At 45.9% G+C, this 23,430-nt stretch overlaps 1 protein-coding gene across 1 annotated transcript in view; it reads left to right on the top strand.

Moving 5' to 3' along the window:
• Positions 1–23,430, top strand: part of COG7 (component of oligomeric golgi complex 7) — a 75,655-nt gene that overhangs the window by 35,005 nt on the left and 17,220 nt on the right. Inside the window, exons 8-13 of the mRNA XM_032396230.1 lie at positions 3,742–3,869; positions 4,980–5,134; positions 10,202–10,318; positions 15,890–15,955; positions 20,859–21,045; positions 22,577–22,717. Coding sequence (XP_032252121.1) covers positions 3,742–3,869; positions 4,980–5,134; positions 10,202–10,318; positions 15,890–15,955; positions 20,859–21,045; positions 22,577–22,717 — 794 coding nt within the window. The remainder of the gene's footprint in view (positions 1–3,741; positions 3,870–4,979; positions 5,135–10,201; positions 10,319–15,889; positions 15,956–20,858; positions 21,046–22,576; positions 22,718–23,430) is intronic.

Below are 23,430 nucleotides of genomic sequence, written 5' to 3'. Positions count from 1 at the left end.
CTGAGCCGAAGGCAGACGCTTAACTGACTGAGCCACCCAGCTGCTCCTTAAATATATTTTGTTAAAGATTTTATTTATTGGGGCACCTGGGTGGCTCAGTCGGTTAAGTGTTTGCCTTTGGCTTGGGTCATGGTCCCAGGGTCCTGGGATCAAGCCCCACGTCAGGCTCTGTGCTCAGCAGGGAGTCTGCTTGTCGTACCCCCCCCCGCGCTCCTCCCCCCCCCTCCCTCTCTCTCTCTCTAAAAGAAATAAATAAAATCTTAAAAAATATATTTTATTTATTTGAGAGAGAGAGAGAGAGAGAGAGCATGAGCAGGGGGAGGGGCAGAGGGAGAAGCAGACTCCCCACTGAGCAGGGAGTCTGACCTGGGGCTTGATCTCAGGACCCTGGGATCATGACCCAAGCAGAAGGCAGACATTTAACTGACTGAGCCACCCAGGTGCCCGTCCTTAAATATGTTTTTAATAGAGTATTTTGTTACTGTTATTAACTTTCCCAAATTTAATATTTACTCAGTAATGTCACCTAATGTATGAATTTTTCCATTTGTTCCACAAAAGTTTTTTTTTTCCACAGAAGTCTTCATAGCTGCTTCCCCACCTCTGCCTCTCTTTAAGATCAGTTGATGCACATTGTATCTGGTTGTCTTGTCTCTTTAATCTCTTAATCTGAAACAGTCGTCTCATCTTTCTTTTGTCTTTCATGACACTAACCTCTTTGAAGAATACAGGGTAATTTTCTAGTAGAATGTCCCATATTCTGGAACTGTTTGATTCCTCAAGATTAAATTTAGATGAAATATTTTGGCAAGAATGCTACATTGATGATGGTGTGTATTTCCTGTGGCATCACATCAGGAGACACATAATGTCTAATCATTGGTGATGGTTGGATTAATCACTTGGTAGATGTATCCACTAGATCTCTCCATTATTACGGCACTTCTTCCTCTTTGTAATTAATAAGTAATCCTTGGGGTGCCTGGATGGCTCAGTCAGTTGCGTGTCTGCCTTTGGCTCAGGTTATGGGTCCCGGGATGGAGCCCCACATCTGGCTTCTTGTTCAGCAGGGAGTCTGCTTCTCCCTCGGCTCCTCACCGCACATGCTCTCTCCTCACTCTCTGTCTCTCAAATAAATAAATAAAATCTTAAAAAAAAAAATAAGTAATCCATGGGGTGATGCTTTGAGCCCATAGGAATATACTAATCCTCAAAAAACATTTACCCAGTGATTTCAGCATCTGTTGATAATCCTTGCCTGAATAAACTTTTACACTGCTGATTATAAAATGATGATTTCCTAATTCTCTCATTCCTTCTACATCTATTTACAGGGCTTCTTTTTTTTTTTTTTTTTTTTTAAAGATTTTATTTATTTATTTGACAGAGAGCGACACAGCGAAAGGGGGAACACAAGCAGGGGGAGTGGGAGAGGGAGAAGCAGGCTTCCCGCAGAGCAGGGAGCCTGATGTGGGGCTCGATCCCAGGACCCTGGGATCATGACCTGAGCCGAAGGCAGACGCTTAACGCCTGAGCCACCCAGGCGCCCCATTACAGGGCTTCTTTTATAAAGAAGAGATTTCCCTTTCTTTCTTCACTTTTTTTTTAAAGTTTTATTTAAATAAGTAATCTCTACATCCCATGTGGTGCTTGAACTCACAACCCTGAGATCAAGAGTCTCATGCTTCTCTGACTGAGCCAGCCTGGTGCCCCCTTTCCTCACTTTCATATCACTGTGAATTCATGGATTCTTTTTTTACTCCTTGTGTTATGATATGTTATTGCCACTATTCATTTTGATGCTTGAATTATTTCAAATTTGGTCAGTGGTTGCCCCTTTGGGCTGCCTCCTGGATCTTTTTGACATGTGCCCATCAGTCTTTGAGAGCTTTCTTGCTGTTTGGCACAAACTGTTCCAGGAACACATACCTTCCCTCTCTCAGACCTGTGTTTTGCCAAGGAACCTGGTGTCTTCTAGTGGGAAATGGTATTAGAACAAGGTCTGGACACCGAGGGTACTCATTATTGCTGGGCTTCTAGGACCTTTTGTCGGACAGAGCTAGGAAATACATATTTCCAGTTTATACTTATTGTTCCAAATCAGATCCACCACCACAGATTTTTACCTTCTGCCTTCCCAGTTGCATCTCTGGTTCCCAGCTGTGCGTGTATTTTATATGTATAGATGTCCAATTATTTTTCATGACTGCTTTATGGATAGGTCACAACATGTTTAATTTATTCACTCAACTACAAATGGACGAGTACTGGAATGCTGGATGCTGAGGTTGCTATGCCGAGCGAAACTAGACACTGTCCCTGCTGTCACCCAACGTCTATTCCGGTGGGAGATAACCTAATGATCATAGTAATGGGTGTATAATTACAAAATGAGATGAGTACTTTGAAGAAAAGCCGAGTGGTTCTAGAAGCATATATGAGCCAACAAAGCTGATCGAGCCCTGTGACTTGAGCTGAGTGAGTCCTGGAAGAAAAATGGGTGGTGACCAGATCCCGGAGGATAAGGGAGAACAAGGTCCTTCCAGACAGAAGGATCGGCACGTGACCGGAAGGGAGCCTGGTGCTTCTGAGGAACTGGAGAGAAGGCTGGAGGCCAGGGGAATTGTGAAGGAGGAAAGGCTGGGGAGTAATAAATAAAAAGAGCTGGCTTTTATGAAGTGTTACCACATGCTAGACACAGATTTTATGTAATCTCCACTAAGGCCTTATAAGATTGACGCCATTATTAACCTTAACTTATAGTTGAGGATACAGGCATCCAAAGGTCTGTCATTGTACAAAGTCACGTAAGTAAGAGGCAGGGGAGCTTGGATAAAAGAGCCTTTGTGTTTCACTGCCTCCCTCTTTCACCTCCTGAGGTCAGCCTGCGTGGGTCCTTGCAGGCTAGAGAAAAGATTTTGGATTCCAGCTGATGCACTTAAAGGCTGATGAGGGGATGTGTCAGAAAGATTACAGGAGGCAGCCTGAAGGGGCAACCACTGACCAAATTCGATATAATTTGAGCATCGAAATGAATAATGACAATAATGGATCATAACACATGAATATAAAAAGAATCTATGAGTTTGTGGGGATTATTATATTAAAGAGAGCAAGAAAGGAAAATTTGTTCTTTACAAGAGAAGGCCTACAAATAGATGTAGAAGAAACAAAAAGATTAGGAGATCAGCAGTGTAAAAGTTTATTTAGGCAAAGATTATCAATGCATGCTGAAGTCACTTGGGTGTAAGTGTTCAGCCTAGAAGCTGAATTGCTGTGTCCTGGAATATGCCCATTTCGATTTTTGATACAAGCATGCTTTATATTTTTTTATGTAGTCGAATATAGGAATTTTTGGAATGCCTAGCATATGAGGTATCCTGTCTCTAAAGTTCTGGAAAAGTGTTCTTCCTGCAGAGCCTTTTCTCTGTAGCACTTCTGGAACTGCGTCTTGACTAGAGTTATCATTTGAAGGGATTCTTAGCCATAGTGGGTTGTGGGATGAAGGGAGTTGACGTCTTTGATAGTGCTCTAGACAAATTATACCCAGAGCCCAAATTCATCAAAATATTTACTGAAGTGATTGCTGCAGTTTCCACGAACAACCAAAGCATATTAACAAAAGGCAGTCACCCCTAAGATGAAACCGGAGAAGTTCCAGTAGAGTACCATTCACCCGTTGTTTTCTAGCAATTTCGGCCCCTTTGTTCATTATCAATTTTAATTTTTGATTCCCTCAAGATGAGCACAACCTGGTGAAAGTAACGGAACTGGTGGAGGCTGTGTATGCTCCGTACAAACCCTACCAGCTGAAGTATGGCGACCTGGAAGAGAAGAACGTCCTCATCCAGATCAGCGCGGTGCCGTTGGTAATGTCCCAGCACTGCCGGTGGCCAGGGAGGGGTCCTCTGGTTTGCCAGCCACAGGGAGGGGGGTGGGATGCACCGGAGAAAGTGCATAGATGGGGAACAGCTTCGCAAAAAAGAGGCTCTAGGTACCTGGTAGACTCTCGCAATCCAAGTGTAAGATGAGACCACTGATATGCTACCGATTTTCTATTTAAAATCTCAAATAAAGGTCCAGAAGAATGAGAGACTTAAATCTTTGGGGGGGATAAGTTGATGATCTCCCTGATTTAATGAATTCTTATTATGGCAGCCTTTGGTCTAAGGAACATCTGCAGATGGGCACAGGAGCCGAGCCTCCGTGGACGGTGCCCCAGGGGCAGGTTCGCTTGGGTGGGCCTCCAAGGGCGAGGGAAGGCATTTCCGTTGCCAATATTAAGATGATCTAGCATGACACGAGTTGATGTTAAAGAGCAGATCTCACACTAGTTAAACTCTGCCGCCTCCTGCCATTTTTCAGTTTTCTAACAACGTGCCTAGAAAGTCCGTTCCATTTCAGTTACATTCTTGCCCCTGAAGGAAGCATTTTCCTTTCCCTACATTCTTTTTTTTTTTTTTTTTTAAAGATTTTATTTATTTATTTGAGAGAGAGAGAATGAGAGAGAGCACATGAGAGGGGGGAGGGTCAGAGGGAGAAGCAGACTCCCTGCCGAGCAGGGAGCCTGATGCGGGACTCGATCCAGGGACTCCAGGATCATGACCTGAGCCGAAGGCAGTCGCTTAACCAACTGAGCCACCCAGGCGCCCCTTTCCCTACATTCTTTTGGAGTGTTTGATACAGGGAATTTGAATTCTAGCTTTAGAGCCAGAGGAGAGATGCCATCTAATCACAGAAAAAGGGAAGAGATGAAAAATGTAGGGCTTTTCTGCCAGGGGTTGGTGTGTGTGATCTCATGGGCCATGTGGATGTCATCCCCTTGGCTCGGGCTCTGGGAGGGCTCTCGCAGCTTGGGACTGCGTTTCTGCCGCCTGACCACGGGTGAAGAGGTTTGGAGGTCTTCTCCATCTTAATGTTGTCTGTTCATCTGTTCTCGAGTCTGAGGCGGCTCTCATTTGTCCGTATTCGCTGACCAGGAGCACGGCGAAGTCATTGACTGTGTGCAGGAGTTGAGCCACTCTGTGAACAAGCTCTTCAGTCTGGCTTCTGCAGCCGTCGACAGATGCATCAGATTCACCAACGGCCTGGGGACCTGTGGCTTGCTGTCAGCACTGAAATCCCTCTTTGCCAAGTAAGGCTGGGGTGTGGGGACAGGACACACTGGAGGGTGCTGTCTGCCCCAGTTAAAAATGCGTGTGTTCTGTGTTCCCGCTCTGAGCCCTGGAGAAGAACGTGTACCTGAACCCCAGGGGGGCAATCTTTTTTTTTTCTTTTCAAATTTTTTTGAAGGTTTTATTTATTTGAGAGAGAGACAGAAATAGTGAGAGAGAGCACAAGTGGGGAGGAGAGGGAGAAGCAGGCTCGCCACTGAGCTGGGAGCCTGACATGGGGCTCAATCCCAGGACCCTGGGGTCATGACTTCAGCTGAAGGCAGACGCTTAACCCCCTGAGCCACCCAGGCATCCCCTGAGGGGGCGATTTTAAGGATATTCCTCACAGCACCATTAGTGATAGTGGAACATTTGAAGCAACCTGAATTTCCATGAATTTAGCAATGGCTAAATAAGATATGGTCTATTCATACAAAGGAACTCTGGCAGTTACAGCTTTAATTAGACCTGCACATATCCACACTGATGGATCTCAAAAACAGTATCCAGTGAAAAAAAGGAAAGGAAATTTCAGAATATTATGTAGAGTCTAATACAATATGTAAAAAGAACATATAAAAAATAGGGTATATTTTCCATAGTGGGATTCAGCAAGCTTTTTCTGCAGAGGGCCACGTGGTAAGCATTTTAGGGTTTGTGGGCCTTGCAGTCAATAGAGACTTTTGTAGATGACACATAAATGAATGGGTGTGGCTGTATTCCAGGAAAGCTTTATTTAAAAAAAACCCAAAAGTACCAATCCCTGTTCTGGATCTTTTTTTATGCTTTAACATGCGTTATATATTCCCGTAGAATAGGGGTCAACAAACTCTAGCTCATGAGTCAAATGTGGCCTGCCTTCTGTTTTTGTAAATAAAGTTTTATTGGAACGCAGTCATGCCCCTTCACTTACCTATGGTCTATGAAGGTAGGATCCAGTAGTTAGGACAGAACTTGCTCTTCACAAAGCCTAAAATATCTGGACCTTAACAGAAAAAGTTTTCTGAGCCCTGATGTGTGGAAGGTTAGGCCACGCACTCAAAACATCAGTTATCTTTGGGGAGGTGGGAAAGGACTAGGGTGGTGTTCATAGGGAATTTAGCTTTATTTGTTGTTTTCTGACTTTTAAAAAAGGAGGACAGGCTCCATAGCTCAGGGGTTAGAGCACTGGTCTTGTAAAAAAGGACGACATTTCTTGTGTAATTAAAAATATAAAATGAGAAAAATATAAACATGCCAAGTAAAGGAAGTCAGTCATAAAAGACCACATGTTATATGATTCTATCTATGTGAAGTGTCCAAAACAGGCAAATCAATAGAAACAGAAAATAGACTGATGGTTACCTAGGGCTGAGGAGAGGTGGGCATTTGGAGGAGACGTGATGACTACCAAAAGGTACAGGGCTTCTTTTTTGGGTGATGAAAATGTTCTAAAGTTGATTGTGGTGATGGTCACACAGCTCTGTGACTACACTAAAAACCATTGAATTGTGCTCTTTAAATGGGTGAATTGTGCAGTGTGTGAATTACATCGCAATAGAGCTGATTAAATAAAGAAAGGAAAGAAGAGGACACGAAGTTACGTTTAGTTAGGAAAAAGGAAAAGCGAGCAAGCAGCATAGGCTGGAGTTTCCGACCTGTGCAGTCAAGGCGCCAGGGCCCTCAGGAGGTCAGAGCTCTAGTCTCCAGCTTATAGACACATACATTCTTAGGCTCTCCAAAGACCTTCCCTTGGTAGCTTGTTCTAGATTGGAGTTACCCTCAGTCTCAAGAGATTTATTTTGCATTTTGTTTTAGAGAGAGAGAGTGTGCAAGCTTGGGGTGGGGTGAGGGGCAGCAGAAGGAGAGAGAGAATCTTAAGCAGACTCCACACCCAGCGCAGAGCCTGACTTGGGGCTTGATCTCATGACCCTGCGATCATGACCTGAGCTGAAATCAGGAGTCAGACACTTAACTGACTGAGCCACCCAGGAGCCCCACAAGAATTTTTTTTTTTTTTTTTTTTTTAAACAGAATGCTGTTTTCCTATAGTAAGTTCAGGGAGTTCTTGTCATTCCAGAAATGCTGGGCCGGCCCCTGGGAGCTCTCAGTCACCACAGTGGGCAGTCAGCACCATCAGAGGGCAGCTCACAGTGTAGGCCGTAGGGCTGCCAAGGACACAGGCGCTGCTCTCAGGTGGAGGTGTGACCAGAGGGGCCCAGATGTGTTCCTGTAGAAGGAGACGTATGAGCAACAAGTCTCACCAGACAGACTTGGCCACTTTCTGTCTCCACCACTAACCAGGATTTTGGGGATGGAAAGAAATTTTTTATTGAGATCTAAAAATTTTATTATGAAATAACAAAAATAATGCATTAGAGTAATTTTTAAAAAAATACATAAAGGTATAAAAAAGTGAAAGGTTTCCTCCCTTCCTGTCCACCCTTAGTCCTTCTGCTCAGAAATGCCCACTTTTGAGCATTTTACGACGTTCAGCTCTTCCCTCTGTACTTTAAAAAAGTTTTTTTTTTTTTAAAGATTTTATTTATTTATTTATTTGACAGAGAGAGACACAGCGAGAGAGGGAACACAAGCAGGGGGAGTGGGAGAGGGAGAAGCAGGCTTCCCGCGGAGGAGGGAGCCCGATGTGGGGCTCGATCCCAGGACCCTGGGATCATGACCTGAGCTGAAGGCAGACGCTTAACGACTGAGCCACCCAGGCGCCCCTAAAAAAGATTTTTTGTTTATCAACCTTAACTATTGTATCTTGAGGAACTAGTGTTCTCTGAGGCTGTTCTCTCTCTTATCCCCTGCCCTTCTCAATTCTTGTGAGTGATGTTTTTACTTCTAGTTCTTTTGTTGGTTATTTTGATTACTTCATTTTAAAAAATAACACAGATCTATATTAAAAATTCAAACTGTACAGAGGGTATGTGGCGAAACTAGGTCACCTTGAGAAGGGAAGATTTGGAAGCTACCCCAGCAGCTGCCATCTATAAAGTGAGGGCAATCAGTGTGAAGCTAACCCAAGCGGGGTTGAAGTGGGACACTGTTGAGTCATGGGGAGGACATTAGGGCGGCAGGACGGAGCATGCAGGGGAAGCAGGAACTTGAACTAGGGTGAGGCCATCGGGTATAGCAGGTGAGAAGAGGTTGCAGAATCAGGGGCTTTCCAGCTATGCCGGGAATGTGGGCTCTGGGGTTGGAGCCCCCCCGGGCACAGTACCGGCTGAGATGCTTACTGCTTGGGACCTCTTGGCGTCCTGGTGTCTTTTCTCCGAGTCAAGTGATGATGCTCTCCCCATGGCAGTCGTGACTATTAAGTGAAAGCAGGTAATTAGAGCCCCCAACACAGCGACTCTTACGTGGTAGAGACACCCGGCAATGTTTATGGTGAGAGAGAATTGGAAGGATTGGGGACGAATGTGGTGAAAATGTGATGCGATACACACTGTGTCTGAACGGGAACCCCCCCCCCCCCGCCGCCCCCAGGTGCTCTGCTGCCCACTCCGCGTCCCGGGGACCCTGTCATGAGCTGCTCCCGAGCAGGTGCATCATCGGGTCACACACTCTTCTAAGACACATTTGTCATAGTTGTGGGGTGGTGGCCCAGTTGTTTAACGTGACACTGAAGCACGATTATATTCCTCACCATGCCTCTGTCAGGTGGCCCTTGAGGCCCCTCCCCCAAGGACCAATTCCTCCAAGAAAGCTGTCTTCAGGGCTGTGCCCTGGGGGGCACATCCCATTTTCCTCACTTAGAGCTAGTGGTTTGGGAAGGGGGAGAGGTCAGGCTTCTTGTGATGCACACCGATGTCCTAGGTTTTCAGGGAGCCTCGTGGTTTCCAGAGAACAAGACCCCCGCTCACCTGTGTCCTCCTTACCACACCTTCCCAAGGACGTGCACACATTTGTTCATGTTCCAAGAACTGTACATCCTCAGAAACACCACCACCCCACATCAGCTTTCATTTTATACTTTTCAGAGAACTTTTTTGTATATTATTTCATTTATTTAGTTTTTAAAGATTTTATTTATTTATTTGCGAGAGAGAGAGAGCATGCGTGAGAGGAGGGAGAGGGACAAACAGACTCCGCACTGAGCGCAGAGCGCAACGCAGGGCTCGATCTTATGACCCTGAGATAATGACCTGAGCTGAAACCAAGAGTCCGACGCTTAACCGACTGAGCCACCCAGAAACTCCTATTTCATTTATTTTATCATCACGACTCCCTGAGGCAATATAGAAGACACCATTAATTAAGTCCATTTTAAAGATGAGGAAACAGGCCCAAAGACACCCAGACACTTTCTCAGAGCCCCAGCTCAAGTTCTGCATTCATCCAGAAACTGTTTCCAGATGTCTCTTTTGTGCCCAGCTCTGTGCTAATTCCTGGGGACACTGTTATGAGCTACAAGGAGATAGTCCCTGTTCTCCCGGAGCTTCTAGTCTAGCACATTAAACACACACATGAAAAAGCGACGGACTTACACTTGTGCTGGGTGCTGTGAAGGAAAGCAGCAGGGGGACTGACTGGGGGAGCAAAGAGCAGCCTGAGGAGGAGGGGCTTCAGCTTCGAATCCAGTTTCACATCCTGTGCCATTCAAGCCGGGCACTTGCCTGCCATGGAGCTTGGCTATTTAAATTGGGGGTGGGGGGGCAAGAATCCCGCAAGAGTACCCTGGGCATCAGCGAGCTGCCTTACCTTGTGCTAGGTGATGGTTGGATATCTTAGTGGGACCATGACATGTCAGGACAGTTCTTTGGGCCAGGGAGTCATTTACCACCTGGTGGGTCACCAGAGTCTTTGTCTTAGTGGCTCTCCCCTTCTGTCTCGTCTTGAGCATCTCTCTTAAAGCTGTCCTTCCAGGTGAGAAAGATGGTCCAGCCATACAGAGAAGACCCTTCTGTGGTCAGAGTTTACAAGTCGTCTGACTCCTCAGTGGGAGCCTCTAAAGATGCTCTCGAGGTCCTTAGCCCTTTGTCCAAAGCCACGTAATTCCAGGTGTCTTTAGAGCCAAGGACTTTACGATGACATCCCTGTCGGGGTTTTTTCTTTCCTCATAGGTACGTGTCCGATTTCACCAGTACTCTCCAGTCAATACGGAAGAAGTGCAAGCTCGATGATATTCCTCCCAACTCACTCTTTCAAGAAGATTGGACAGCTTTTCAGAACTCCATCAGGTAAAAATGAGGGCTGTAACTTAAATGTGTGCCCCATGTTGTAAGCAGAAACATGCATCATATAATATGTAAAAATGATAAATGTGTTTGTAAGGGGTTCTTTTTTTTTTTTCCTCACTGCCTTTTTTTTTTTTTTAAAGCAAAAACTCTAAAGTCTGAAAACAAGCCAATTAAAAACAACAACAACAATAGCAACCCAGAAAGACCCCCTCACTGCTAAAGCATTTTAAAGTCTGTATGCACTCTTCATGTCCTTTGGTGACTTACATTTTTTTTATATTTGGTTTGAGATTTTTTTCCCCTTAGCCTATAATTTTTCAGGCCTAAAATAACTTAGAGCTTATATTTTAGAAAATACACAGCTGATTGGATCCTATTTTTATTACTTTTTTTAATTTTTAAATTTTTTAAAGTTTTTTTTTTTAATATTTTATTTATTTATTGGAGAGAGACAGAGATAGTGAGAGAGAGCTTGAGCAGGAAGGAGGGGGAGAAGCAGACACCCCGCAGAGCAGGGAGCCCAACGCGGGGCTTGATCCCAGGACCCTGGGATCAGGACCTGAGCCGAAGGCAGACACTTAACCAGCTGAGCCACCCAGGCACCCCTAGTTTTTTGTTTTTTTGTTTTTTTAAGTTATCTATACACTCAACATGGGTCTCAAACCCACAGGCCCAAGGTTAAGAGTCACACGTTCCACTGACTGAGCCAGCCAGGGACCCCAGATCCCGTTTTTAGATCTAAGCACAGTACCACTAAGTGGTAAGGCAACATTATCTGGCCTGAAAAGGACCATCTTAGAGTTCCATAACAGAGATTGAGGTGACTCTCCCAAGTGTGGTTGACGGCCAGATCTTGGGGGTAGCCCCTGTGACCTGTGGGCCAATAGATAGACCCCTGCTGCCCTAAGCCCTGAGCCCTGGTAAGAATGTGATCAGCAGTGGCCTGAGAAGGTTTGGCCCTTGAAAAGTCCAGCCAGAAAGTGCAGACTGCTGGCCTGTAGCCAGATCTGACCTAGGGACTTGATCACATCATTTACAAAATTTTGGGTTAGTTGTCAACATTTATAAACCAGATTTAACATAATCTAGATTTGTAACATCACCTAAACATTGGAAGCCCTAGAAGCAGTGGGTTCACATCGTCTTCCGGGGCTGGTCGCTGAAGTCCCTGCCAGACTGGTGGTAGGTTCTCTTGTGCCACTGTTTGTTCTCCTACTACCGTGTGGGGTAGCCGCTGTACTCTTAGGCTGAGATAAAAAGCAACCCAGAATTTCTTTTCCTTAAAACCATTCTTCATGGTTGTACATTCTGAAGAGGGATGTTGCCCTTCACCCACTTGCCTGACCCCTGGTCTAGGTCGTGTGTGCAGGGTGCCCACGACACTTGGAGTTCTTAGTGTGGTGGTCCACGCCAGAGCATATCCAGACCCTCTGAGAGCTGTCTTTTTTTTTTGTAAGGATTTTATTTATTCATTTTTAGAGAGAGAGTGAGAGAGCAAGGGAAGGGGCAGAGGGGGAGGGAGAAGCAGACTCCACGCTGAGCATGGAGTCTGACTCCAGGCTCGATCCCACGACCCGGAGATCATGACTTGAACCGAAATCAGGAGTCAGACGCCCAATCAACTGAGCCACCCAGGCGCCCCTGAAAGCTGTCTTTAATCAGAGCAGATCCAGCACCTCCGAGGGCCATTTGGATAATTTCCTCATGGGCTCTGATCTGGACGTTTTTTTTTTTTTTTGGATGAAATTTAGTGTTCTAGATGCTAACTATATCCTCTGTCATCTGTGGTGGCTTGGTGTACCAGAAAATATTATGTACAAGGTTATTCTGTTGCACCGAGGCAAGTGAAAAGTGGAATATTTCATTTTCTCATAAACCTTTCTTATGATGGAATGCCCAGATACCCTGGTGATGGATAGGCACTTTTAGAGAAGTTAAAAATTAACTAGACTTAAGATGTTTTTAATCCTTGGATTTGTCCTGACATTTATAGTTTAGTGTTGAAGGCCTCAGTCGCTGGAGTTTGAGGCCTAGCATAAAATTACTTGAAAATTAAAGGATTATTAAATACAGGTATGAAGGTCATTCAGGCTTATCTCTGAGAAGCCAAGTGGATTACTCTTCCTCTGCCTTTCATGGGATCAGAGAGAGATACTTATATATAAAAACAGTTTTCTTTGTCTTGCAAATAGCAGACATCTAACAAATACTAAGTAATGAATTTTGGTTTAAATTTTAATTTAATTTTTTAACCCCCTTTATCTATTTCACCAATCCCTCTACACACCTCCCCCTGGCAATCATCAGTTGGTTTTCTGAGGTTAAGGATCTGTTTGTCTCTTTTGTTTTGCTTTGTTTCTTAAATTCTACATATGAATGAAATCATATGGTATTTGTCTTTCTCTGACTTATTTCACTTAGAATAATACCTTTAGGTCCATTCATGGGGTCGCAAATGGCAAGATTTCATTCTTTTTTATGGCTGAAAACATTGTATATATACCACATACTCTATCCGTTTGTTTATGGATGGACATTTGGGTTGCTTCCATATCTTGGCTATTGTAAATAACATTGCAGTCCACATAGGGGTGGGTATATCTTTTGAATTAGTGTTTTTGTTTTCTTTGGATAAATACCCAGTAGTGACATTACTGGAGCATATGGTAATTCTGTTTTTAATTTTTTGAGGAAGCTTCGTACTGTTTTCCACAGTGGCTGCACCAGTTTGCATTCCCACCAACAGTGCACGAGGGTTCCCTTTTCTCCACATCCTCACCAACTTAGTCTGTCTTTCTTTTTTTCTTTCTTTCTTTCCTTTCTTTCTTTCTTTCTTTTTCTTCCTTCCTTCCTTCCTTCCTTCCTTCCTTCCTTCCTTCCTTCCTTCCTTCCTTCTTTCCTTCCTTCCTTCCTTCCTTCCTTCCTTCCTTCCTTCCTTCCTTCCTTCTTTCTTTGGGGGAGAGAGAGAGAATGAGCATGAGTGTGGGAAGGGGCAGAAGGAGAGGGAGAGAGAGAATCTTAAGCAGGCTCCACACTCAGCCCAGAGCCCAGTGCGGCGCTCAATCTCACAACCCTGAGATCATGACCTGAGCCGAAATCAAGAGTTGGATGCTTAACTGACCGAGCCACCCAGGAGCCCCCATGCTTATTATTTCTTTTATTTTTGATTGTAGCCATTCTGACAGGTGTGAGGTGATATCTCCTTGTGGTTTTGATTTGTATTTCCCTGATGATGAGTGATGTTTAACATCTTTTCATGTGTCGACCATTTGTCTGTCTTTGGAAAAATGTCTGCTAAGTCCTCTGCTCATTTTTTATTTGGATTATTTCTGGGTTTTTTTGGTGTTGAGTTGTATATGTTCTTTATATATTCTGGATGTTAACCCTTCATTGGATATATCATTTGCAAATATCTTCTCCCATTCAGTAGATTGCCTTTTTGTCTTGTTGATGGTTTCCTTCGCAAAAAGTAAAAGCTTTTTATTTTGGTGGTATAGCCCCAATAGTTTAATTTCACTTTTGTTTCCCTTGCCTGAGGAGACATATTTAGAAAAATGTATTTATGACCGATGTCAAAGAAATACTGCCTGTATTTTCTCCTGCAAGTTTTATGATTTCAGGTCTCACATTTAAGCTTTAATCCATTTTGAGTTTATTTTTTGTATGGTATGAGGAAGTGGTCCGGTTTCATTGTTTTGCATGTGGCTGTCCCATTTTCCCAACACCATTTGTTGAAGAGGTTTATTTATTCTGTCTTTTACCCATTGTATATTCTTGCGTCCTTTGTCGTAGATTAATTGACCATATATGTGTGGGTTTATTTCTGAGCTCTCTACTCTGTTCTGTCGATCAGTCGCTGTTATTGTGCCAGTACTATACTGTTTTGATTACTCCAATATATCTTGAAATCTGGGATTGCGATCCCCCCAGCTTTGTTCATCTTTCTCAGGATTGCTTTGGTTATTTTCAGGGTCTTTTGTGGTTCCATACAAATTTTAAGATTATTTGTTACAGTTTTATGAAAAATGCTGTTGGTATTTTGATAAGGATTGCATTAAATCTGTAGATTGCTTTGGGTAGTGTGGACATTTTAACAATATTGGTTCCTCCAACCATGAGCATAGAACATCTTTCCATTTGTATCATTTTCAGTTCCTTTCATCAGTGTTTTATAGTTTTCAGAGTACAGGTCTTTCCGTCTCTTTGGTTAGGTTTATTCCTGGGTGTTTTATTATTTTTGGTGCAATTGTAAATGGGATTGTTTTCTTAATTTCCCTTTCTGCTTCTTCATTATTAGTGTAAAAAATGCAACAGATTTCTGTACATTGATATTGTATCCTGTGACTTTATTGAATTCATCGATCAGTTCTAGTGGTTTTTTGGTGGAGTCTTAGGGTTTTCTCTGTATTGTATCGTGTTGTCTGCACATAGTGAAAGGTTTACCTTTTCCTTACCAGTTTGGATGCCTTCTATTTCTTTTTGTTGTCAGATTGCTGTGGCTAGGACTTCCAGTGCTATGTTGAATAAAAGTGGTGAGAGTAGTCCTCCTTGTCTTTATCCTTAGGGGAAAAGCTCTCAGTGTTTCGCCATTGAGGATGATATTAGCTGTGGGTTTTTCATATATGGCCTTTATTATGTTGAGATATGTTCCCTTTAAACCTACTTTGTTGAGAGTTTTTGTCATGAATGGATGTTGTACTTTGTCAAATGCTTTTTCTGCATCTGTTGAGATGATTGTATGATTTTTATCCCTTCACTTGTTGATGTGATGTATCAGGTTGACTGATTTGCAAATATTGAACCACTGTTGCATCCCTGGAATAGATCCCACTTGATTGTGGTGAATGATTTTTTTTTTTTTTTTAAAGATTTTATTTATTTATTTGACAGAGAGAGACACAGCCAGAGAGGGAATACAAGCAGGGGGAGTGGGAGAGGGATGAAGCAGGCTTCCCGCTGAGCAGGGAGCCCGATGCGGGGCTCGATCCCAGGACCTGGAATCATGACCTGAGCCGAAGGCAGACGCTTAACGACTGAGCCCAGGCGCCCCTGTGGTGAATGATTTTTTAAATGTATTGTTGGTTTCTAAATTTTATTTTATTTTTTAAAAGTTTTTAAATTTAAGTAATCTCTACACCCCATGTGGGGCTCAAGCTCACGACCCCGAGATCAAGAGTCACATGCTCTTCTGACTGAGCCAGCCAGGTGCCCTGGTTTTTAATTTTAGATATGAAGTATTTCCAACCCATTTTCTTAAGGACAGAGCCCCAAAGCACTTCAGTATGTGGGAAATGTAAGATTATCTGAGACCTGTGGGACAGAACTGTGATTCCCAGCAGAGAGGTCTGTGACTTGAGGATGTTAGAAGGGAGTCGCGTTTACCTTCTCCATGAATTACTGATTAGTGAGACATGTCAGGTAGACTGTCCGATGGTTAACCACTTCTCCAGAACCCAGCACCCCCGAAAGGAGTGAATAGTTAGAATGTTTATGAATGAGACAATGTTTGTTTGTCCTGTAAATGTCAACATTCCAGACACTTGAACTTGATGTGCTTTTTGTTTTGTTTAGGATAATAACCACCTGTGGCGAGCTCTTGCGGCAATGTGGGGACTTCGAGCAGCAACTAGCAAACAGGTAGGCCAGAGTTGTGGGCGAGTCCCTGGGATCCTGGCCGGGGAAGAACCTGACAGAGCGCACAGCACAGCAATGACAACACACAGTCAGTCTGAAGTCACACGGCTGGAGGACTGTCTGTACCTAGACACAAAGTGTCATTACTGTCATCATTAAACATTTACTGAGCACCTAGAAAGGGCAAGGCTCTGAGCTACTTGGCAGTGGTCACAAAGTTTTCGTTAGATACGGAAGTTGCAGCCCAAATGAGGAGACAGTACGTGTTGTCTCCAAATTATAAATGGGCTGGGTTCCCACTGCTTGTTTGTATGTTAATTATTGGGGCTCTGTGTGTCTCCATACAAACAGCACTATAGGTGGTGGTGAAGGCCTCTGGGGCAGCCCACAGAATCAGGGTACACCCAGCCAGCCTCCCGGGGTCTGCTTACAAGGGCAGTGTGTGTCCAAGGAGGATTTCCGGGATCAGCCCTAGGAAAAGTTTTTTCCCCTCCTTTCTCTGTTCTCATACCTGCCAGGGCTTTCCATTGCCCTGAAGTCATCCCGTTCAGGCTGGTTTTCCCCTCAAAGGGCTCCAGCCTCCCAAATTTCCTTCCTTCCTTTTACAAACACCTAAATCTCTCATTCCCTTGGGACCCCTGATTTCTGTGTTCTCCAGGAGTTGGGGGAAGACGTCTGTTTTGTATGGTAGTCTGAGGGCCTAGCAGCAGCCCCATCACCTTTTTTTTTTTTTTAAAGATTTTTATTTATTCATTCAAGACAGAGAGAGAGAGAGAGAGAGAGAGCACGAGCAGGGGGAGAGGCAGAGGGAGAAGCAGGCTCCCCGCTAAGCCAGGAGCTGGACATTGGGCTCGATCCCAGGACCCTGGGATCATGACCGGAGCCGAAGGCAGATGCTTAACCATCTGAGCCACCCAGGCGCCCCCGTCACCTCTTTCTCGGATAATTCCTTATTGTCCTGAAGTAATCTGGGCGGGAGGGAATTTCTGGTGGTGGCCCATTGTGCAGCGAAAGCTGGAGGGGGTGGGAGGGGCGGTGTGGGGTGGGCTGTTCGTGGCAACACAGCCCCCTGGTGGGAGCTGGGGATGAGTGGCCGAGCAGCGGGGTCAGCACTCCGAGGCAGCTGTTTCTCCTTCTCGCCACTTTCTGTCTCTTGCATTTCCAAGCCCACGGACTGTCTTCAAGTTCATGACCTCTCACAGTGGTTCTGGTCCTGGGCAGTGTTTCACCACGGGGTAGAACAGGTAGCTGCTGCTGTACGGAACTCCCGAGGAGCCCAGCACAGAAATGATGTGACTTCCTGGACCGAATAGAACCCAACACCACGGATATGTAGTGGAGTGTGTGTAAATAATATAAACGCCGTGACCATTAACCACCCCCGCACACACGCATGCCAACCTGCGCACACGCACACACAGTGAGGGGAGCCTGTGGTGGAGGGTGAATGGGCCTGAGTTTTCAGAGGGCTCCTGGGAAGAGCTGAAAGTGTAACATTTATGTATTTAAAAGAAGGGCATACAGCTTCTTATTTTCTTAATTTCAGTAGTAATTATAGCCTGGCAAAAATGAAAACAGTTCACGAGTATACAAAATAAAAACGGAAACCACTCACCCTCAAAATTCTCTTTAGAAGAAACATTATTAACATCTGCGCCCACCCGTAATATTTATTGAGCTTATATTAAGGACTTCACAGGAATTGAGTCATTGATCCTCCCAGTGGCCAAAGAGGTAGGTACTGTTCATCCGCATTTTTACAGACAAAGGGACATTGCGGCATGGAATCTGGCACAGGTAGTAACTTAAGTAAAAGAAATGATCTGTGGAAATAGCTGCGTCTGAGGTCACGGAACCATGAGGCAGTGATTTGAACCTGGACATCAGCTGAGCCATCCAGAGTGTGTCACCCCTGCACTGCCCACACTGTCCTTCTCACAAATTAGCGTCCCACCCTGGACCTGGGTTTCTCTGCATGTGTACAGCAGACGTCTTTCCATATCAGGATATACAGGTTTTCCCTAATCTCTTAATGACTGTGATTATTACATTCTAAAAGGAAAAGAAGGATCTCGTTAGGAAGCTGAACAGCTTGTGGTGGATACAGGATGAGCCTCACCATCTGCATTTTGCAGCCCAGAGAAGCTGAAAGTCTGACCCGAGCTTTGGCTTGAGATGAGAACCAACTGGGCGTACCCAAGGGAGTCTCTTTAAGAGGTGACATCATTCTGGAAGCGCTGATCCTGGAAAGGGAAAAGAGAGACGGTCACCATCTGTGTTCCCATTCGGGAGGCCACGGGTGTGGCATCTGCCTATAAAGCTTATCTTATCTGCCTGTCAATCTCCCCTCAGTCTCCCCTGCAGAACCCAGACTTGGCCCAAGGACCACACCCCCCCCCCAAAGGTGGCAAAGGCAATAGCTCAGAACACTCCGGATTACTTCAGCGACATGAGTGACATTGGCTTTGGGGCTCTTAAGATCACCTCCTTGCAGAAAGGGATCGTTTTGTGACTGGTGGGCTGAGTGCCACTGGAGGGCTTTCTGGTGCACTGGGCAGGTCGGGTGAGATACAGGGAGATAGGCGTGGCCCCTCTATACTCTCACAGCACCCATCACTGATTTTTGGCACAGTGGTGTGGCACAGGATAAGGTCTTAGTGAGACAATTCAGTGGGAAAATCAGGTTTGGGGGATCCAATATAAATTTACAAGTTTCCATGGCTTATAAAGAACTGGGTAGCCCTCCATGAAAGGAGATGAGTTGAGGAAGCAGATGGAAGTGTGACATCAGTTCCTCCCTCCTCTGTGCGTACTTACTGCTGTCTCCCCGCATAGCCGTTAGCGCGTTGGTGCAGGTTGGACTCCCCCATTAATCTCTGAGCTTCTTGAGGGTGAGGACTGTTTAATTATCTGCCATCCCCAAGACCTGCTTACAGTCCATTCCAGCGAAGAGAAGATGTTTCTTTGTGAGTGAGAAGAAATAGTGTTCATTTAAAAAAAAAATTTTTTTTTTTAATTTACTTGACATAGAGAGCACAAGTAGGCAGAGTGGCAGGCAGAGGGAGAGGGAGAAGCAGGCTCCCCGCTGAACAGGGAGCCCGATGCGGGGCTTGATCCCAGGACCCTGGGATCATTACCTGAGCCGAAGGCAGGTGCTTAACTGACTGAGCCACCCAGGCGACCCAAGTGTTCATTTCAGTAAGGTTTCGTTCACAGTACTAGAAAACACACATCCTAGGAGTTCTGAGTCTGATGATTAGTTCATCTAATGGTATCTGTCTGAATGAAGAGGAGGCTGGGAGGAAAAGATACTGTTCTTTCCTTAGGGTTGGAACTGTATTTATTCCGACTTTTTTTTTTTTAGATTTGGTTCTTATTTTATTTTAAAGATTTTATTTCTTTGAGAGAGAGAGAGCACGAGCAGGGGGGAGAGGGAGAAGCTCAATCCCAGACATGGGGCTTGATCCCAGGACCCTGAGATCATGACCTGAGCCGAAGGCAGACACTTAACCAGCTGAGCCACCCAGGTGCCCTGGTTTCTTATTTTAGAGCACACTATTCTGACATTTTAAACAGTAATCTTTAATACTTAAAACATTTCTGACATACCTATTTTTCTTCAGTGCGGATGGCAGACTGATGCCAGTCTCCCCCTAGCTGACCGAGTGGAGACACATATGGCCGTGACCTGCCAGGGGGAGTTGATTTCCCAGAGGGCAGCTCCCAACTTCCTGCTCGCAAACCCAGGGTCACGCGCTGTGGGCCAGGCCCTGTGCTCGGTGCTAGGAATTCAGAGGGGAAGAGCACCCTGTTTGGTCCTCACAAATAGTGAAGACTTGGGAGTAAGGGTGGTGGCAGGAACAGGCCACAGTTTGGCAGACAAAAGACCCAGCTGAAGTCACCTGGAGGCGTAAGCACCAGGGAGAACCATAACTTAGTGGCAGAGGCGCTGGTTCCTGAGGCCCCACCGTTTGTTTGCAGGTACACGCATTCCTTGACAGGTTCACTGGGCTTGTTTTTTTAAAAAGTGAGTTCAGCCTAAAAGCTGCCAGGTCCAAGGCGATTCTTTTTCATGAGAAGTTATGGTCAAGGAGGGGTCAGGGATGTAATAGAATGTCTGTCCTCCTGGTTGCCTATGTTCATATGGTTCTGTGCACGTTCAAGTGTGTACGCTGGACGGTCAAGCTGGGCTCAGGGAAAACAGCGGAGGACTTGCAGCACCCATCAGGGAAGGCTGTCCTTGTTGGGGAGAGAAGATTCAAGCCCTAGACATTGGTCGTCACCTAGAACCTCCTCCAGGCACTTCTCCTCCTCAGAGAAATGGGACAGTGCTTGCTTCTCTCAGTAGATCTCTCTGTGGCACCTAAACCACAAAAGTAAACCTTATGGGGCGGGTGAATGCGAAGCCCACACTGGCCCAGTTGTATGATGTGACAGTGAGTCCTGTGGCCAGAGGCGTGCTTCGAGCTGCTGCCCCCGCTCTCCCAGGGCCAGCTCTGCGGCCACCGTGTCTGTGCCGCTGTGGCTGAGGTGCTGGTGGCTCCCCTTGGCTCCGTTCCACACAGTGATGCTCTCAGAGACAGGAAGGGCCTCACGGAAAATGCACAGTATCCCAGATAGTAGTCAACTGATGACTGCCCCGCGTAGGCGGTCTGTCGTGTTCGGAAGGTGGCAGATGCCGGCGGACCAAGTGTCAAATAGGAACTAGAAACACCTGGTGTCTCTCTTGCACCCGAGGTCCAACTGGTTCTTCAGTGACGAAGGATGTCTTCCTTTTCTTAGAAAGCGGACCCGCAATCAGTCTGCCTCGTAAGGATATCCTGGGATTTAGGAAGGAGCAAACTGCTCCCAGAGGAAAGTTCCGTACAAATAGCTCGGGGCCTAATGGTCATCCCTTTTATTTCAGGATTTTATCGACAGCCGGCAAGTACCTCTCTGACTCCTACAGCCCTCGGAGCCTGGCCGGGTTTCAGGATAGCATCTTGACAGACAAGAAGAGCTCTGCCAAGAACCCATGGCAAGAATATAATTATCTCCAGAAAGAGAACCCTGCTGAATATGCCAGTTTAATGGAAATACTATATACCCTCAAGGTATGAGACCAGACTGATGGCATTCTTGTCACCCTTTCCCCGATCCAGGCTCTTCGGCTCTGAGTGTGGGCCGCAGTCTGCAGTGCACCCCACGGCCTCTTCTCGGTCTCATTTATGTTGCGTTTTAAGGAGCTGATAAACTAAACTGGGTGGGAACAAATGGACATACAGGAGTAGGCATTGGAGAAGTGGAGCTTTATTACTGACAAAAGGCAGTAGAGCCTGTGTGGAGAGCATGACTTTACATGTGTGGCCAGATGGGCTTGCTGTACGTCCCTCCAGAGTCAGATTTGCCAGCAGGATGGCTGGGGCTGGGTAGCCCCTGGCCCCAGTGCAGGGATAGGCCCCGGTTACTGAATGGCAGAGAAGGGACCAGAATGTGGACCGCCCAATAGTGGGCAGAACCACAAAGGAGGCCCCCAACTCTGCCATGGAAATTGATCCTCCTCATGGCAGCAGGAGGACCTGAGGATAAGTGTTCCCTTCTGGCTGTCCCTTTAGCTTAAGCTCTTAGGATGCCTATCACAGTGCTGCCCTTGACTTTGAGATTTGTGCCCCTTGGGGGATCTAGGGATGGAAGAACCTCCCAACACATTGAGTGAACCACACGGCAACCCTCGAATGGCCCCAGGATCCTAAGAAGGCTGTAGCATCCTTTCCAGAACCATCCCCCCACCTGTCTTGGTGATAGGCAGAGGAGGCATTGCCATTCCCTTGGCACCAAATGCAATCTCAGGGTGTCCTAATGGGCCTCAAGCTCTGGGGGTGACTGCACCGTGAGCCTCTGGCCGTGTCTGAGGCTTCATCATTGCCCTCACATGGTCTCCCCATCGCTGTGCACTTTGGCCTGCCAGTTGGCTGCATTGGAGCTTGACAAACGCTTCTTAAAACAGTTGTGCAGGTTCATTCATCCATGCTTCCGTGATTAGGTTAAAGCAACTCTGTTTATCTTTATTGCTGATCTGGTTTAGTTTGTTGTAATCATTTCATTTATAATAGCAAAACTAAGGTTACATTTTCCATCTCTGTATTTTCTCAGGCTGTTTAGAATTCCTTGGGACTCATACAGGTAGTGCGTAGTCTGCTGTACAGCCAAGTGTAACTGAGCTGACCTCACTGGGAATCGGGCTCCCGTCCCTCACTCTTGTTTATACCTGACACTTCTGATCATTTTCTCCCTCTGCCTCTATCCCTGAGGGACAGTCATCAGTTAATTTTTCCTAAACGGCCAGTCCATGAGCTTGTGTTAGCAGTTGCGTCAGAATTACATGAAAAAGTGAGTTAAAAACATTGCTCCCTGGGCTCCAGAACCCTGCTGGACTCTGATTCAGTGGCTCCGAGGCGGGGCGTGTGCACCTGTAATCCGGCATGTTCCGCAGGGGGTGCCAGGGCACAGCCGGCCTTGGGAACCGTGACTGTATGGACCCACCCCCTCACTGTCTACCTCTCAAGCGCTTTTCAAAATGTTGAACTAGCTGATAACCTTGGTTAGAACCAGGCGCTCACAGCCTTTTGCATTTTTTCGTCTTAGGAAAAAGGGTCAAGTAATCACAACCTGCTGTCTGCGTCTCGTACGGCCCTGACTCGGCTTAATCAGCAGGCCCACCAGCTGGCTTTCGATTCCGTTTTCCTGCGCATCAAACAGCAGCTGCTACTCGTTTCCAAGATGGATGTGAGTTTCCCGCGACCGCAGACCTACCCCTGGGTGCTGCCTCCTTCCCCGGGCACTTTTGAGTATTGGGCACCGCCCCCTGCCCTGGCCCCCCAACCCCCAGGAGCTTTAGGAGGAAGCACTCTAACTCTCCTGGCTAAAAGTCTCACTGTACATACTCACTGTTCCCTTGCAACTCACTGCTTAGCAAGAATTTCTTATCTTAATTGGAGTCACCGTGATGCCTTATTTTCATCTTGCTTCCTGGGATTATTATTATTGCTTGATTAACTTTCACCATTCGGAGCAGTGTAGCTGTGCCCTCTCAGGGAGAAGTGAGGGAGATTATGTGCCACTGGATAGGCTGGGGCAGGTCAGAGGGGCTAATTGTCTGGGGAGATTGCATTCTTTTCATAAGCATTGGTTCTGGAACTTCACCCAGGAGAGTGCCTTACCAGATCTGACCTGGTGATTTTGACGGGGGTTTAAGGGGTTCTGCTGTTTTCTGTCCTTGATGCCTTTTTTCTATGGCTATTCCCGGAGCACCTCCCTTCCCTCACCTTGCACCCTTTTCTGCTTGTCCTGACTCCTTTCAAGGGATTACCCATCAGTCGCTTCTCTACCTGCTCTGACTTCCGTGGCTCTGGTCTCTTCACTGCCATTTGGATTTCTGGGATAGGATTTTGAGAAAGATCCAGTTATGGGTCTTTAATAACCAGGAGATCCTTTTAGGA

This window comes from Phoca vitulina, unplaced genomic scaffold, assembly GCF_004348235.1.
Source record: "Phoca vitulina isolate PV1807 unplaced genomic scaffold, GSC_HSeal_1.0 scaffold90, whole genome shotgun sequence".
Taxonomy (NCBI): Eukaryota; Metazoa; Chordata; class Mammalia; order Carnivora; family Phocidae; genus Phoca; species Phoca vitulina.
The sequence above is the reverse complement of the archived record's forward strand: the minus strand, read 5'-3'. Positions and strand labels throughout refer to the sequence as shown.